This window comes from Polypterus senegalus, chromosome 6 (genome assembly GCF_016835505.1).
Source record: "Polypterus senegalus isolate Bchr_013 chromosome 6, ASM1683550v1, whole genome shotgun sequence".
Lineage (NCBI taxonomy): Eukaryota > Metazoa > Chordata > Cladistia > Polypteriformes > Polypteridae > Polypterus > Polypterus senegalus.
In genome coordinates, this window is record NC_053159.1 from 14,845,835 (window position 1) to 14,865,060 (window position 19,226).

General features: G+C 36.3%; 1 protein-coding gene across 1 annotated transcript; it reads left to right on the top strand.

The window, feature by feature from the left end:
* The first annotated feature begins 417 nt into the window (after positions 1-417).
* LOC120530797 (metalloreductase STEAP3-like) lies at positions 418-18,492 on the top strand. The gene is made up of 5 exons (XM_039755412.1): positions 418-539; positions 9,800-10,290; positions 11,380-11,907; positions 12,988-13,152; positions 17,159-18,492. Exons 2-5 carry the CDS (start codon positions 9,811-9,813, stop codon positions 17,450-17,452), a joined length of 1,467 nt encoding a protein of 488 aa, XP_039611346.1. The 5' UTR covers positions 418-539; positions 9,800-9,810; the 3' UTR covers positions 17,453-18,492.
* The last annotated feature ends 734 nt before the right edge of the window (positions 18,493-19,226 follow it).

Below are 19,226 nucleotides of genomic sequence, written 5' to 3' on the forward strand. Positions count from 1 at the left end.
ACAATTTAAATTATGTTTGCACAAGTGTTTGGTTATCTATCATAATAAGTAAGGCTAACTTTCTTGACATTATTTAGTTTTAGCACAAGGCCGCTTATCAGTCATTATCAGCTGTTGTCGTAGCCATAAAGAAGCCCTGTTAACAATGTCGGCGTTAGAAAGATCGAGTAAATGCACCCCGGTCCCCTTATCTTTGCCTAACACTGAGAGGCAGGGCACAGCATACTTAGGTGGAGCATGACCTGTCCTCAAGAGGGAGAGAAGCTGACCGTTACAGAGGCTGTCCTTTATCGGAATGAGCAAAACGATGGCCCGCTGGCAAGCTTTCACTCTTCAGATTGGCGCGCCAAGCGGGGGGTGAGGGGCGGGAACAAACACAGGGAAACTTTCAGACAAGTAGGCGCGGAGATAGCGCGCATGCGCAGGCTCTGCTGCACGACGCTCTATTCCACACGGAAGGTGACCGCGGCGTGGGTTTGACGTGACGTGAGTTGCCTGTTTGTTCCGCTCCGCTCACTAGCTGTCACGTGGGCAAATAAGTAGGTGTTTTTGTTACAATTTCAATCGTGTTTCCCAACTTCTAATTTAAGTTTTGCCTTGCTTTTTTTTCGTTGTCATATGCCTCTACGGGGTGGACACAGTACGGCTAAATCCTGAAAACAAAAATCATTTATAAGTCACGTTACGTTTTAGATATTGTGGCAAAATTTTGACTTCTGTCAAACTTTTTTTAACTTTTCGGTATTCATTAAGTAATGGTTTAGTATTGAGAAACTTTCCTTCACATAAAGGTATGGATTGACAGTAATGCAGCATCACACACCCCCAACCCTCCTGCTTGTCGCTTCCTGAGAACTGTCGACAATATTATTTTAAAAGACTAACACTTTACAAAGGCTTGAACAAACTCTACGGTGGGGGTGCTTTGCTTAAGCCTCAGCTCGTGCTCTGTTTTCTACCACTGTTTTGGTGATTGTTGAATGAGATTCCCTATGATTATTTAATCGTATAAATTTCGTGTTTCTTTGTTCAAATGGCCGAGTAAATATGCCAGTGGTGTTTTAGTTTTTCGATTAAACATAAAACCAATTAACATTGAAAGAAGTAGGACTCTGGCTTTAAAACGATGTGTCGCTTTGTCCCAAGGTAGAAGGTGCAGTCGTGGCCAAATGTTTTGAGACTGGCACAAGTATTGTTTTTCAAAAAGTTTAGTGCTTCTGTGTTTTTAGATCTTTAGTCAGCTGTTTCTATGGTATACTGTAGTAGAATTACAGGCATTTCATAAGTTTCAAAGGCTTTAATTGACAATTACATGAAGTTTATGCAAAGAGTCCATATTTGCAGTGTTGGCCTTTCTTTCTTTGTCAAGATTGCTGCAATTTGCCCTGGCATGCTGACTGCCAATCAACTTCTGGGCCAAATCCTGACTGATGGCAGCCCATTCTTTCATCATCAATGCATGGAGTTTGTCAGAATTGGTGGGTTTTTGTTTGTCCACCCACCACTTGAGGATTGACAGCAAGTTCTGAATGGGATTAAGGTCTGGGGAGTTTCCTGGCCTTGGACCTCAAATTTCGATGTTTTGTTCCCCGAGCCACTTATTTCTCACTTTTGCATTATGGCCTGGTGCTTCATCATGCTGGAAAAGGCCTTGTTGGTCACCAAACTGTTCTTGGATGGTTGGGTGAAGTTGCTCTCGGAGGAAGTTCATGTAATTGTCAATAAAAGCCTTTAATTATGAAATGCTTGTAATTCTACTTCAGTATACCATAGAAACATCTGACAAAAGATCTAAAAACACTGAAATAGCAAACTTTGTGAAAACCAATACTTGGATCATTCTCAGAACTTTTGGCCACTACTGTATTTCATTGTTAACATACGGTAATTTGCCCTTTCATTACATATAGGAGACAAAAGCAGCAAAGTTGTAGTCTATATACTCTTTAATTTTCAGTGGAAAAATTTTATTTTAGTTTTATTATATATGTATATTATATCTCTGATTATTATCTCTTATGAAAGAGATTGCTTTTTTCCATGTCTTAATTTTGCATTAATTATTAACTAGTGCTTCCTGAATAGTAGTTCCTGTTTTTGGAATTTCATTCCTAAATTTGTTTTTGACCAGCAGTTGCAGACTAAATAAAATTAACTTTTAAGCTATCAGAATTTCAGAAACAAGTATAACTGGTATGGAAGATCATATTAAAGCACTATTTATCTCCACTGCATAGTTATATTTGGGATAACAGTGAGTGATATTTGTGCAAAAATAATTGTGTTTTCCTACATAACTGATTTGATAAAGGTATCTTTTTGGTAGTTTGATTATTGAATGCACAGGGTAAGTACTCCCATGAGTTATAACAACAGTTTTTTATATATACGGTGCATCCGGAAAGTATTCACAGCACATCACTTTTTCCACATTTTGTTATGTTACAGCCTTATTCCAAAATGGATTAAATTCATTTTTTTCCTCGGAATTTTACACAAAACACCCCATAATGACAACATGAAAAAAGTTTACTTGAGGTTTCTGCAGATTTATTAAAAATAAAACAATTGAGAAAGCACATGTACATAAGTATTCACAGCCTTTGCCATGAAGCTCCAAATTGAGCTCAGGTGCATCCTGTTTCCCCTGATCATCCTTGAGATGTTTCTGCAGCTTAATTGGAGTCCACCTGTGGTAAATTCAGTTGATTGTACATGATTTGGAAAGGCACACACCTGTCTATATAAGGTCCCACAGTTGACAGTTCATGTCGGAGCACAAACCAAGCATGAAATCAAAGGAATTGTCTGTAGACCTCCGAGACAGGATTGCCTTGAGGCACAAATCTGGGGTAGGTTACAGAAAAATTTCGGCTGCTTTGAAGGTCCCAATGAGCACAGTGGCCTCCATCATCCGTAAGTGGAAGAAGTTTGAAACCACCAGGACTCTTCCTAGAGCTGGCCGGCCATCTAAACTGAGCGATCGGAGGAGAAGGGCCTTAGTCAGGGAAGTGACCAAGAACCCGATGGTCACTCTGTCAGAGGTCCTCTGTGGAGAGAGGAGAACCTTCCAGAAGGACAACCATCTCTGCAGCAATCCACCAATCAGGCCTGTATGGTAGAGTGGCCAGACGGAAACCACTCCTTAGTAAAAGGCACATGGCAGCCCGCCTGGAGTTTGCCAAAAGGCACCTGAAGGACTCTCAGACCATGAGAAACAAAATTCTCTGGTCTGATGAGACAAAGATTGAACTCTTTGGTGTCAATGCCAGGCGTCACGTTTGGAGGAAACCAGGCACCGCTCATCACCAGGCCAATACCATCCCTACAGTGAAGCATGGTGGTGGCAGCATCATGCTGTGGGGATGTTTTTCAGCGGCAGGAACTGGGAGACTAGTCAGGATAAAGGGACAGATGACTGCAGCCAATGAACAGAGACATCCTGGATGAAAACCTGCTCCAGAGCGCTCTTGATCTCAGACTGGGGGTGACGGTTCATCTTTCAGCAGGACAACGACCCTAAGTACACAGCCAAGATATCAAAGGAGTGGCTTCAGGACAACTCTGTGAATGTCCTTGAGTGGCCCAGCCAGAGCCCAGACTTGAATCCGATTGACCATCTCTGGAGAGATCTTAAAATGGCTGTGCACCGACGCTTCCCATCCAACCTGATGGAGCTTGAGAGGTGCTGCAAAGAGAAATGGGTGAAACTGGCCAAGGATAGGTGTGCCAAGCTTGTGGCATCATATTCAAAAAGACTTGAGGCTGTAATTACTGACAAAGGTGCATCGACAAAGTATTGAGCAAAGGCTGTGAATACTTATGTACACGTGATTTTTTTATTTTTAATAAGTTTGCAAAAACCTCAAGTAAACTTTTTTCACGTTGTCATTGTGGGGTGTTGTGTGTAGAATTCTGAGGGAAAAAATGAATTTAATCCATTTTGGAATAAGGCTGTAACATAACAAAATGTGGAAAAAGTGATGTGCTGTGAATACTTTCCGGATGCACTATATATATATATATATATATATATCTATATATATATATATATATATATAGCGCCATTCAGTAAAAAGTATAATTCGGGGTGCTGTGGGATAGTTGTAGTGCTGCTGCCTCGCAGTAAGGAGACCAGGGTTTGTGTATCACATGTTCTCTCTGTGTCTGTTTGGGTGTCCTCCAGGTGCTTCTTTTACCTCCCATTGTCCAAAGACCTGCAAGTTAGGTGAACTGATGATTCTAAAGTGTCCCTGTGTGTACGCCTTGTGCCAAGTGACACTGGTCTGGATTAAGTGTGGTTAAAAAAATAACATGACATTCAAGGTGCCTTACAAATGGTAGTCAGAAATGAAGAAAAACAATAATTAAAAAGAAAAAAAAAAAATAACCATACTAAGCCTTAGGTGGATCAGTGGGGAGAGCAGAAAAACCTCTGTGGTTCCGTGACCAAGACCCCACCATTTTGTCATAAATAAAGATACAAAGCAGAAGTAAAAATGAGCGTCAGCAAGTGCATACATCATCAGAGAAAGGGCTTTAGTGCCCTTCTACCTTCCACCAGCTTCAGGGAATTTCAGACCACCGCCAGGTTCCCGAGAGAAAACAAAAGACAATGTGATTAGCCTTAAATTTAACAAAAAGCCAGATTTTAAAAGTAAGTTGTAAGACATCATCTAAACAGCTTTACTATACTGGCCTAATGTATTTCTCCATATTTTTTGAGCGTAGAAACTAAAAGCAGTCTCACCAAGCAAAGCAGAATTTGAGGATCTAAGGTTATGATTGAGAATGTAAAGGGACAAATATTCCAAGATATATGAAAATGCAGGATTAGTCAAAGCCATTTAAACAATTAACAGTATTTTAAAATTGATTTTGAAAAACACAGGCAGCCAGTGTAAAGACATTAATACTAATACAATATTGCCAGATTTCTTTTAAGCTTGGATTCTACCAGCTGCATTCTAAACCAATTCTAATCAGTTTAGAACTTTTTTTCGGATAAACGTGTTAGGAATGCACTTCAAAAATCTAAACAACTACAGGCAAAGTCAGGTATCAGCTTTTTAGCATCCTCTAAAGATATAAAGGACTAAACATGTCCTATTCTTCTTAAATGAAAAAATGCAATTCTGGTGACATAATTAATATGAGATTCAAAATTAAAGTTTTCAATCAAAAACCAAAATTTTTTTTCCTCAGAGTTTTTTCTTATTTCCAACTTTTCTGGTTTTTTTTTCTGCACTTTTTTAATGTAGCCAACAAGAAGTAGTTCAGTCTTCTCTTTATTTAATTTAAGAAAATTACAACTTAGCCACTGCATAGTGCTGTTTATGCAATCTGTTAAGACAGTCTAGAGCCTTTGGCTCATCTGGGGCAATGAATAAATAAAGCTGTGTGTCATCTGCATAGCTGTGGTATTTTCCATTGTGTTTTGAGATGAGGTGACATAAAGGGAAAATGTAAAGTGAGAAGAGTACTGGACCTAGAACTGATCCTTGCTGGATGCCATATTCAATGTTTTATGTTTTTGAAACACAGTCATCAAGATTTACAAAGAATCTTCTCTCTGTTACACAAGTCTCAAGCCAATTTAAAGCTCATTGCAGTATTGAATGTTCAGGATCATAAAAAATGGAGAAAGCGTTTCAGAGTTGTTAATCTTTGTTTTAGTGACAAAAATGAAGACCTTAGTAGTGTTTCCTCTCAAATATAAGAGCTCTAGTATAATTCTAAATCTTTGTTGCTAATTTCTCTTTCTATCATATTAATGAACACAATCTGACCAAAAAGAAGCACTTGGTTTGCCTCATGTTCTGTTTTTGATGTGAGAATGCAATGTAAAAAAGTGACGTTATTTTAAATGTACACAGAAATGACCTCAAATTAAAGGTGTATTTTTTGTGTCATATTCATATTTCAAACTTATACCTTAATGGTTAAAGTTAAATCAAAACAGATTTTGATTTCAATGTCTAAGTACTAATCAAGAGCAGCATATAAGTTTGCATATTTGAAAGATATTGTTAAATGGCTCTCATTTACAATAAATGTAGTTTTTGCCATTGTCAAATATTTCAGAAAACCATTTGACCATTTGTATGTCAAAAAAGAATATGACAAAATTTTGATTCATGTGAAAAAATGTAGAATGCTGACATGAATTTGGAAAGTGCTTTTAAATAATCCTTTAATGCTATAATACATATTTACCATTTCATAATCTATCTGTCAGCATTAGCAGTGGTGTAATTTTCACCACATGTCTGAACAAGACTGAAGAATGACATACTGTGAAAGACAATTATTTAGTGAGAAAAGTAATTCAATAACAAAACACAATATGTTTATACCAGTGGTTCCCAACCTTTTTTTGGCCATGCCCCAAGTAAAATCACGATGTCCCCCACTGTAAAATATACCTTATTCTTATTATTACCTATTCAAAAAGTTGAACTCCTGCTCACTTGGAGGGAGCCCATAATGTCATTAATTTGGTCTAAACAAACTTCCTAAAAACATGGAAACAAAAGATGGAAAGGATAGTTGAAGTACCAACAAAGAAATCACTTGGAAATTTGTTAAAAAAATATATAATATGAAGTAATATGAAAATACAGCAAATACAGTTTTGAAAACATATAGTAAGAGACGTGTATAGAATAACTTTGACAGCTTTTTTTGTAATATTTCAATTATTTTATATTTTTATTATATTTCAAAATTTTATAATCATTGTTACAATTCATATTATTTTAATGGTAAAAACTATTACTAAGTAGAAAAACCCATGCCGGTTGTAAAATCATAAATAAATGGGCTCTTCACCATCCCTTCTATGTTAACAAAAAAAATTTTATTTTTGTCTTTCATTTTTAACAATGAATTTCTGTTTTTTTCATTTTATAAATTGTTTAACATACCTAAATTCTCGAATTGCCCCCCTAAAAAAATAAAATTGCTCCCCAATGGGGCATAGGCCCCACGTTGGGAATCATGGGTTTATACAAAGTCTTCAAGGTCAGTTTAATTGCTTCAGATGAATCCAGTATATATTCACCTTTGCATTCCTTTGACAAGTGAAACACACAGACCTATGGTCTTAAAAAATACATATAAAAGTCAAGTTAAAGATAAGGAGCTGTTAAAACTTCTGATATTTTTTTATTTAGTCACTTCTTTCAGTTCCTCTAGAAGTCATAATGTATTTTATTAGTTCTATTGGCTCAGATAGAGCAAGCGGAACTTCTCTATTTTGGTAACACATTCTTTGGTTCTCATCGTTTTAAAAATGCAGCTTATCATTGATCACATTGCTCATGTAATTTTGCCAAGTAGTGGTTTTCAATGAAAAATCAATGTGAGGAGGTAAATGCAATGCTTTCATATGTTCGGAGATTACGGCTATTTGACAAACTTCTTAATTGTCGTCGTGCATTTCTGTGTCTGGGGGCATTCTTGTATTCTGTATCCTGGACTTTATCTTGCATGCATATGAGCCATCAACAGTCAACAGATGTTGCTTCTCTTCTGCTTCTTCCAATTATGTTGGTCTTTGTCAAATAATCAGCTTCTCTGGTTTGGTGTCGCTATTCTTCCTCTTCTTATTCCTATTATGTTGCTGTTTGTCATTTATTCAGCTTCTGCTGTTTGCTTCTTGATGGCCAGCAGATGTGACTACTCCTTTTTTCTTTCTGCCATATCAGTTATCATTGCGATTATTTTGCTTTAATAAACACATGACTACAAGTACCTAAAATGCTCTGAATCTTCAAAATGTATCGGGTCATAAGCTTTCAATTAACATCAAGGTTCTAGCTTAATTAGTTTGAGAGTAATCAGGTGACAAATGGATAGACCTTTGCATTTTATATATATATATATATATATATATATATATATATAGATTGAAACTAATATGGATGTTGTCAAATGTAAATCATTTATGCCATCTCTCATCCTAGAAAATTAAAAATTGTATTGGATGCTAAGCAATAACAGTAAAAACTGTAATGCACCTGATAATGCATCTAGAAAAATATTTTTTTAGTCACCGGGCCAGTAATCCTACATTGTGACCAGTTTGGTAAATCTGTGAGTCTTCTTAATTTATACATTCAATTGTCATTAAGAGTGATACACCTAACGTTGAGAGCTTGGTCATACTGTATGCAATATTAGTATTTGTGTGGACTACAATTCAATAAACAGTAATAGACACACTGGTATACTTGTCTCATCACTTTCTGTACATAGTTTTAATGTGTTTTATTTTTAATATAATAAGAGTAATTGTTATTTATGTTGCCTTTTGCTAAAGTATTTTAATGGTTTAGGTAATTTTATGTATTATTTTGACGTAAGCACAGGTGCTCATAAGATAATTCCACTGGCTTACTGTTGTGATTTTTTTATATACCGAAGGCATATTAGAAGGATACATTTTATTGGTAACGGGACCCTCTTAATATGATTACATGTATAAAAAACTGGATTGCAAAGCCAGGTTCACGTTAGGACAAAATTAGTAAGTGGCACTGGATTTTCATGGAAGGCAGAAGTGTGATTACAATACAAAGAAGCCCAAATTACTTTCAATGCACACAAAATATGCCAGGGAGGGCACAGCAACACATTAGAGCAAACAAAACTTTATCACCCCAGGATCGCAATGCAGAGGGTTGTGTGATCAAATACGTGTTAAGGCATCACTGGTAGCTTTTGCTTTTCTTTTGCTTTTTCAGTATTTGTTGTAAATTCCATTATCATTTTATTCACTATGTTGAATGATTTCCTAACTTGCACAACCAGTACCAAATACTCTCCCGTATTGCACTGTGAGACATTGTTGGGTGAAACTTGACCGCAGTTATTGTTATACTGAAGAAATCATTGATGTAAGAAACTCTTCAATTGTGTGGATTAAGTGGATTAATTAATTGAATTTTTGCTTCCTCAAAGAGGAAATTGTGTTTGTAGCTACAAGTTTACAAGGTCTCCAAAGGTCAATATTGTAAAATACTAAATTCAGTACTGTACACTATATTTGTCCACCCTATTAATGATAAGAACTAATAGTACCCGAGTGCTTCAAGTTGGTAGCTTGCAACACAAAGCAGTGCATGATTAAAAATAATAATAATAATAAGAGCGATTTATGACTTACACATGTAGAGATATGTGTGTTTGTGTGTAATCATGTCTCCTCATTGGTGTCTTGTTTTCTCTGTTTTTCTTTTTTCCAATGTTTGTGACATTTAATGGAGTTAGCCTAAGAAACTCAAAAGTACTCTTTCAACAATTTTTTATTTATAATTGTTTATCAGTGAATAACATCTTTTGAATCTGCTATTCATAAGGATTGTGCTAATTATTACCATTATTCACATGGACACATGCAACTCTTTTATGATTAATAGCTATAAAAACATATTGAGAATCTCTATCTTTTGTTAGCAAATGAATAAAATGTTTTTTTATGTGAATACAAATATTTCTTGACATAAATAAAATGAGGGTACTGAAAATACATAATATCCCATCTACTATGTTAGTTTTTAATACTGTACACCCAACAGTTAAAGAACTTGTTTACTCTTGTTAACTGACTGTTCTGTGTAGCAATGTCCAATTATTTTTACTGGCTATGTTTTTAAGACAAATATGGTTTATGAAATTACTTCCTATCTGTAATCTATTTTTTGGTGTACCACAATATAATAGATTAGGTCATATATTTTAAATCGAGATCCTGTTTGTCATGCTTTGACTAATTCAGCCTGCTTGTTTATTATAGGTTAAAAAAGAATGACTCAGGGAGACATGGCCAAACCTCTTTTGAGAACCTCTTCAGAAGGTGTACCAAGTTTTACTTCCACAAGCAAAATGGCTATAGGTATACTGGGAAGTGGAGACTTTGCTCGATCGTTAGCAACCAGACTGATTTGTTCAGGATTTAAAGTTGTGGTTGGAAGCAGAAACCCAAAACGAAATGCTGGACTTTTTCCTCAAGCAGCTGAAGTAACTACACAACTGAATGCTGTCAACCAGACTGAGTTAATCTTTATAGCTGTCTTCAAGGAGCATTATTTTACACTCTTGGAACTAAAACCTATTCTTGCTGGAAAAGTACTAGTAGATATAAGTAACAGTACTGATCTGAAGCATCAGACGGAATCCAATGCAGAGTACTTGGCATCACTCTTCCCAGATTCCATTGTTGTGAAGGGGTTTAATGTTATTTCTGCCTGGGCTCTGCAGTCTGGTCCCAGAGATGGAAATAAGCAGGTAATGTATAATTTTAAAGTGAATTCATTTATCCTTTGGCTATTTGAGTTGCACATATAGAAGTTTGTTTCATAAACATATAATAAAAGGTTACTAAAGTATGATTCTTGTTGTCAGTCTTTTAAAATAACAGTGCCATGGCTTTTGAACTTTTTGTATGGTAATTCCTTATTCTCTCAAGTGTTCCTTCTAGTGTTTTTTTATTGTTTAGCTGACTAAATGACTTGAAATGCATTGAGCATTCATATCATCCTCAATCAAGTCTGCAGCATGTTTTTACTGATCACTTATTGAGTTGCTTATGGCCTGACCTGCAAGTGTATCACACACAGTGAAATCCGTAACATAAAAGGTAGCAAAGTAATTAATGTAATGGTAGTTTTTCTTATTACATATTATGGTACTTAGGATTTTTTTTCAACTAACAATGGCTTGTCTATGTCTGGCCACATGATACATTTTAAAGACACTATGTATAGTCTTTTGTTGATTCATTTATTTTTCATAGTATTATTTTTGAGCTCGGTGTGTCATGCCCCATAGCAGTGTAGTACATCACCACTGATTACTGTAACCCTCTAACACGGAATGCTTTATCCGCAAGGCAACAAGAGATATCAAATTGTCTTGCTTCATAACTTTTTTTGAGTTTGTACAATGTGTGTTTCATTGTTACAAATTTGCACATTCTGTTTTGTCCATTGTAAAAATAGCTCTATGGTCAAGGCTTTAGGATCTTCAAACTGTATGGAATCATTTAGGGTGTAGTTCTTCACACCAACATTTATTCTCAGTGTATTTTTCCAATGGAATTTTTTTTTGTTGGTTGCAAGTGGAACTGCACCTCTCTTGTCATTTGAACAGGATATTCATGTAGGTTAAATTGTTAATTCGTTTACAAGCTGAAACATTACAGGGGCATTTTTCAGGGAAACATGAGCCTTTTATTACACAAACAACCTAAAATTTAAAGAACTTTATTTATCTAGCCCTCTTAAGAATGTCACAACATAAAGTATACTCAAATGAACATGCAGCCACATGTACCAATATTCCAATTGTAACATTTTATTTTATGTTTCTTCACAGGTGTTCATCTGCAGTGACAACAGAGATGCCAGTGCTAAAGTCTGTCAAATTGCTCGTACTATGGGATTCATCCCAGTTGATATGGGTTCCTTGTCATGTGCCCGTGATATAGAATCCTTCCCTTTGCGCCTTTTTCCTAGCTGGAAAAAACCATTTTTGGTTTCATTTGGTCTTTTTATTTTCTTTTACTTCTATAACTTTATCATATCTGTTTTGCATCCATATATAACCAAAAATCAAAATGCTTTTTACAAAATGCCAATTGAACTTATGAATGTCACACTGCCTTGTGTAGCCTATGTTTTGCTTTCCCTTGTTTACTTACCTGGAATATTAGCAGCATTTCTTCAGCTGAAGAACAACACTAAGTATAAACGTTTCCCTGACTGGCTGGATCAGTGGCTCAAACACAGAAAGCAACTTGGTCTTCTGAGTTTTTATGCAGCAGTCTTGCATGCTGTGTATAGCCTATGCCTCCCAATGCGTAGATCAGCTCGCTACGAGGCATTAAATGAAGCATATAAACAGGTAATTATCCAGATTATTTTATTGGTTGTATGGCTTTTGAACCACCTTCTTTGGAGTAACACATTCTCTATTTTCATTGTATTGTTTGATTTCTAAAAAGAAATAATTCATAAACTTAAGCAACTTAGGTGCATAATCGCAGGGAACGAAAGTGAGTTTTTGTGTTTGTTTTGTTATTGCAGTATTAAACACATAAGAAAACAAAGCACTCCATGGCTCATGAGGCCTAACAAAATGCAGCAAATGCACTATTAAGACTTAATTTTTTCTTGTCTCACTTTCTAATATTATACTATCAACAAAGGAGCAAAGGTCATTTGTCATTTTCTGCATTTCAAAGGATATTGCATACATGTTAAAAGGCAGACTAAGAAATTGACATAAGCTGCCACACTAAATCAAATTGCCAAGTGTGATAGAGAACATATTTTATAATAAGCTTGCACAGCTTTGGAGTTCTGGGCTCAAATACAGGCAGCCTATATGTGAACCTTATACATTCTTTTGTTCCCTGCATTCTTCTAGAACTCCTATGGCTTCCAAAATTCAAATGCTGTACAGATATGATTAATTGACGCCTCTGCACTTGCCTGGTAGAAGTAAATGTGAATGTGGTTTTGTGCATAATGTGTGTGCTCTGATGGACTGACATCCCATCCAGTATTTGAAAATGCAGTTTGTAGGAAGTAATGAAAGAGTAACTGTAAAAGGATCATATCATTTGTCTCACTTCATAAAATTAACCTTAATATTTTATCAATCTTATCTTTCTGTATGAGCTTTGAGAAACACATGGAACCTACTTTAAATTTATTAATGACATTTGCCTAGCTGTGAAACTTGTATTGTAGATATTAACTTGAAAAACTTGCTGTATGTTAGGTATTTTCTTCCTTCTATGCATTTTTAAGCTGGATTTCCAGTTCATAGTTTTGTGGAGTCAAAAGCAATCCCAGTAGCAATGGCTGGCATTGAACGTGGTACAACATGAAGAGATTTGTTTTCTCTGTATGCTCAATCCGAGTGGATAACTATCATACCAATGTGTTTTATTTGTGAAAATGTCCTCTCTGATTGCAGGTACATGCTGGCAAAGAAAATGCATGGGTAGAAGAAGAGGTCTGGAGAATGGAGTTGTATGTCTCCTGTGGAATTATGGCGCTTGGTATGCTGTCACTGCTTGCAATCAGCTCTTTGCCATCTGTGGGAAGTGCCCTTAGCTGGAGAGAATTTAATTTTATTCAGGTAATATTCATTCTGTTAAAATGGGCTATCTTTTTATACTTTTTTACAAATATTTGAATCATGGACCCTAAGATTGACTAGCACCCTGTCCAAGGCTGTTTCCTGTTTTGAGTACTGCTGGACTAGATGCTATTCCCCTGTGGTGCTGACGTGGATTAAGGAGATTGTTGAAACAGGTAACCTTTTAGGAATGTTGTCTCATATGATATATTCCTACTGCCCAGTTATTTAATTTAAAGGACCAATTGCCCAGGACTGCTACAGAGCAGCCCTTCCTTATTTCTACTTTAGAATTAGAGCTAACAGTTGGAATTAAAATATTTTTGACTTCTGTATAGCTGTACAAGTATTTTCCAAGGGTTATTAATTATGGTTTTTCCTCTTCTCTAAGAGAACCTTCTTGTAAAGTTATGCTTTAGAAATGTTTTACGTATTTGCTCAGTTATTTGTTGATTTTCCCTTAATCAATGCTAGTAAATAATTACAAACTTCTATTTTATTTTCCTTACATTTCTCTGTAGGTGGGTTTTCTGGCCATTAGATATATTGCAAGATAAATTAAGTACTGTACTCTACTTTTAAGAAACTGTATAATACAGTATGACAACTGCAGTGTAACAAATGTAAGCAAGATAGATGAGACAAACAAAAATATATCACAGGTTGGGTGTTTTTCATTTGTTTGCAGGTTTTTAAAAAGGATTGGGCAAGTTTTTTTGTTTAGTGTTTTTACTTTTGGAATTTTAGTGTGACATCACAGACAGCTTGCCCTTGTTGTAATGCACAGGTTCAAGAACCTGAATAACTTTGCTTGCAGTAGAGTGCATTCTTTGTCTTTGCATTGTAGCCTTTTTTCTATAGTGTTGTGTTGTCTTCCTCGGCTCACTGTTAGACTTTAACCATGTCCTTTGCAACTTCATAGGAAATAATGCAACTTTTTCAGGTGTAAGAGTTAACATGCAAAAATCCCTTAAAGGGTTAACACTAGAATTACCAAATCTTACCAAAAAACGCGTAAATCTGGCCCACCTTGAATCTGATCGCACCTCTCCGTCAGCTTCTTTTGTCTTGTAAATATGTCGATAATCCCAAGCAGTAAGCAGCCTGCTACAAAAATCCCCAACATCACATTAGAAACGGCCAAAACCTCTCCCAACTGGAGCCTTGTTTATCAGGGAGTCAACGAATCGTGCAAACTCCTGTTTGTGATTATGTTTTGTGATTGTCTTTACATACTGTAAGAAGCATTTATATGCTACTTTATATAAAAGCCAAATTGAATGTTATTTACCTTGATTTATTTACTCATTTTCCTACAGCGTAAAGTCACAAGTAGACTGCAGAGCTTCCTCTGCTTGATTGACAAGGGCATTTCCACAAATTACACGTGTAATGCCACGAAAAATGCCTGCTGACACTTGAGTACGTGAGTGACTCTCCACGCTAGTTTTTAGACCTGGACGGTGTATGTGCCCAAAAAAGAAGTCTAACTGCATTCTTGTACCATTGCTCGCGTACTAAAGTGTCAGCAGGCATTTTTCGTGGCATTACACGTGTACTTTGTGAAAATGCCCTTGTCAATCAAACAGAGGAAGCTCTGCAGTCTACTTGTGACTTTATGCTGTAGGAAAATGAGTAAATAAATCAAGGTAAATAACATTCAATTTAGCTTTTATATAAGTAACATAGTACTAGGGTGTTGTACCGTGTTAGCCATTATGAATGTAGAGAAAAGCCAAGCAAAATGACACCTTTTATTGGCTAACTAAAGATTACAATATGCAAGCTTTCGAGGCAACTCGGGCCCCTTCTTCAGGCAAGATAAAGAAGGGGCCTGAGTTGCCTTGAAAGCTTGCATATTGTAATCTTTTTAGTTAGCCAATAAAAGGTGTCATTTTGCTTGGCGTTTCTCTATAAGTAACATATAAATGCTTCTTATGTAAAGACAATCGCAAAACATAATCACAACCAGAAGTTTGCATGATACGTTGGCGAGCTCTGTAAGCCGTGCTGTTTCTTTGAAGGACAGGTGTGGGGCAGACTGATTAGCAGGATGTTGCCGGACCTCGTCCTGCTTTGAAACGGTGCCATCTTTCACCTTTACTCCTGGAGCAGCTACATTGTTCTCATATGTGAGTGGATGTTTCTTGCAGGGAGGGCAGGGCTTCCATTCTCCTTCTCCGATCTGAGTTCACCTCTGTTATAGCACGTCTTTACTTGAAAACAGCAGTGTCAGATCAGAGCGAGCGTGAATGCAACTGAGAGAATAAAACAATTTAAAAAAATGCTAACCTTTGCAAGTACCATACATTTACACCGGCTGTTAGAGACTCAAATCAAATATATGTTTTTATTGTATAATAGTAACAATAAGAGCAGCTCACTACTCAAAACGTTTATTTTGGGAAACGTTAAGACTCAAACCTAGGACCTTCTGAATAGGAGTCAGTGGCTCATACCACTATACTACCAAAGAAGTCACGATAACAAGCCACACTAACCCGATTTCTTTTTCTTCGGTTATAGTCTTGGGGGAAAAAAAGTAGATTTGTTCTGTTATACTTGTACCTTTTGTGAAAGTGCTTATTTGATATTTGGACTTCAGTCTTCACGCATTATACACTTCATGTCAAAATTTTGTCGTTAGTACTAAAACATTGAAAAAGTTTGTCTTTTAGGTATGTGTTTAATATTTCTGTCATCCTACACTTACATAGAATGTAGATCTTTGTAGATACGGAACACACCTGAAATGCATGTGTTGGATAGACAGATAGATACTTTATTAATCCCAAGGGGAAATTCACATAATCCAGCAGCAGTATACTGATACAAAGAAACAAAATATTGTTCCAAATAACAAAATATTTTTTTAGCCTATACAGCTCTAGGACTCCCTGATAAACAAGGCTTCAGTTGGGAGAGGTTTTGGCCATTTCTATAGCGGGGTGGGGGGAGGATGGTGTAGCAGGCTGCTTGGGATTATTGACATGTTGTCCATTAGACTGAGCCGTTGTTCAGCAGTGTTTCTGCTTGCTACTCTCCAATGAAACTCATTGTCTTTCTGGTTAAAAGCTTAAAATGAATGTCCTCTGAGCACCATTGGTCTGTACGTGTCTATACAGATGTGTCTGCTTATCTTTAATTAGCACCTTTATCATAAGATGATTCAAAAAGCAAACCAACAAAACATTGGTAGAGCCTCAGTTTAGCTAGACAGCAGGTGCAGGTGGATTTCTGCATCCCTGTCTGCTTTCTTAATAGGCCACTGAGAGCCTAGCAAAACAGGCAATGCTCACTTTGTCCTACATCATAGGAAATTTGCATTCATGTGTTGATCTGGTGTTTTTTTTATCTGACTTACTTTTTCTGAAATATAAATGCCATAAATGTGTAAAGTAGTGAGATATCTATTAACGAATGCTGTACTTTTAATAGTTTGAAAAAGACCATAAGCATATGGTCCCTGAATGTTAACAGAACACACCAAATTTAAGAAATCTGCATAGTAAAGACATGGCATGGGTTTTATGTTGTAAATCCCAAGACAAGCCTCCAAGGATGTGGATGCATTGAAAGTCAATTTATTTGATCTGATCCCAATGCTGATTCATGCAAAGCTGGATAGCACAAGGCACACACATGCGCACTACAATATTCATTCACACCAGGCCATTAAAGAATTTGAACCTAACCTGCATGTCCTTGGGATATGAAAAGAAACCAGAGGGCCCAGAGAAACCTCACAAAGACAAATGAAAAATGTACAAGATCACCACAGACAGCGATACAGTACTGGAACTGTGAGTCTGTGGTACCAACGACTGTGTCACAATGCTGCCCTCGCATAATATAATCAGACAATATCTGGGGTGAGATTTCAAGACACAAAGTATGTATCCTGGTTTTGTGATCTGTGGCATCCAAATTTGTGCAAGTTCTTTGATCATGTTAGTAATGATTTGTGCCATGTTAATGATAACGATTTTAACCTTTTATTTTGCAGTCAAGACTTGGATATGTTGTCCTTATGACTGCTACACTACATACTCTGTTATATGGATGGAAGAGAGCATTTGATGCAAATCGATATAAATTTTACCTCCCACCTACCTTCACCCTGACTCTTGTAATACCTTGCATAGTTCTGCTTTCTAAATTGTGCCTTCTTCTGCCCTGTGTAAATCGAAGACTAATGAGAATTCAAAGAGGCTGGGAAAAGAAGGCTGGATCACAGGTACTGGAAGAACTAGGATGCATCACTGATAGTTCACCCTATGAGACCATCAGTAATGTGTGACCGCAAGTAGCTGGGCAGATTGTCTGTCTGTTTGTTTTCAGTATCATTACATTTGTGGCTACTACTTTTACTGAGAGTTTTGTGGTGGATCGTTACACTTTGTTATGTTTAGGTCTCAAACATATAGCACTTACTGCATTTTTTGTAAAGAATCTTTTACTCTAGAAATGTATTAAACCTTAGCTACTCCCTTGGATCAGATCTTAGGCTTTGAGGTTATTTTACCATCTTTTGCCTATATAAAAATTATTGTCGTCCAATATAGCCACATCTGCAGGATGGTGTAAAATACCAGACTTTATAGTTTTACATGCTCAGAGCAATAAAAATATGTTTGTTTTGCTCTTATGAAATTCTGAAATACTGAAGTCCTATGAATCATGTTTTCAAGTTTCTCTTGAACTTTACTTTATGTACATTGATACATATAAACACTGAATCTGGGAATGAGAAACATTTATTTTTTCATGACACTTGAATCAAATTATGTGTAAAATATAATCTATTATATTTTTATATCACACAATTGTGAGCACAATCAGTAGATGAAGAATAGAATATTTATATAATTTTGTGCAGATTTATGTTGTTACCTCTTTGGTCGTATATGAGTTGTATTTCTAAAGAATCAACATATATATTGAAATTGCTAACTTTTATTGTGAATTATCAATACTTTATGTTTAGGAAAAATGTATTTTGACCATTTTATCTATGAAAGCCATACTTACTCAGCAAAATGATGGTGGGTAACATTCCCGAACATTCTGCCTTGTGGTTCAGAGGTTACCATACATGACAGACATATTTTACAGACTGTTTACATACATTCATTATGCAGTGCTAGAGTGTCAACTGTCCAAAAAAGATACTGCACACATTAAGAGTCAACACTGGAAATTGTTTTATCCAATAAATGAATGTTTGAATGCCCCAGTAAACTTTCTGGTTTGTACACCGTGCTTTATCACTGCTGTGGTCTGCATGATATTGTAAATAAGCCTGTGTTTTTAATAAAATCAGGAGTTTCTTTGTCTATATTTTTGTCACATTATTCTCTGATGCTACTAGTACAGCCTTTTCCTTCAGTTACCTGCTTACCAGCTGTTATATGGGAAGGTTAGTATTACATTTTAATTATTTTTTTACATTGTGTAAGTTATTGACATACTTCTGCAGTTCAACACTGCCCCACATTCTCATCTAGCAAAATCTTAAAAGGCCTTAGGATGTTGCTTTTTTTTCTAGATTTCCATTCTGTTGTATGAAAAAGTTGTGTGTAGTTTTTTTTTTTTTTTGTTTGTTTTTCTTGTTTTGAGTGAGTTAGCCTTAGCTTGCCCATGCTTAATTTGTACTTTGTGTATACTGGTCTTAGTTTAGTTTAGTGCATATCAAACAGTACTTCAACTGGCACACTTCTGTATTCAGTAAGATATTGTGGTGCAGTGGTCAACACAGCAGCTGCCTTGGGTATCCAGATATCCTGAAGTCAAATTCTGGGTTGTTGGGGGGGTCTGTGTGGAGCTTTCATGAATTACTGTGTCTGTCTGGGTTTTCAATTGTCCTCCAGTTTTGCACCTACATCCCAAAAAATAATTACATTAGGATAATGTGCAGTTCTAAACTGATGCCCCATGTCCGTCTAATGCTGTGAGGATTGGCACTGGCATCCTGTGCCCCTTCTGGCTGGCATTGACAACTGGGAGATGACAAGAATCAAAACTGAAAGAACAGGTTGTTTGTATTACCAGAGCATAACTGCAGAACCCCTCTT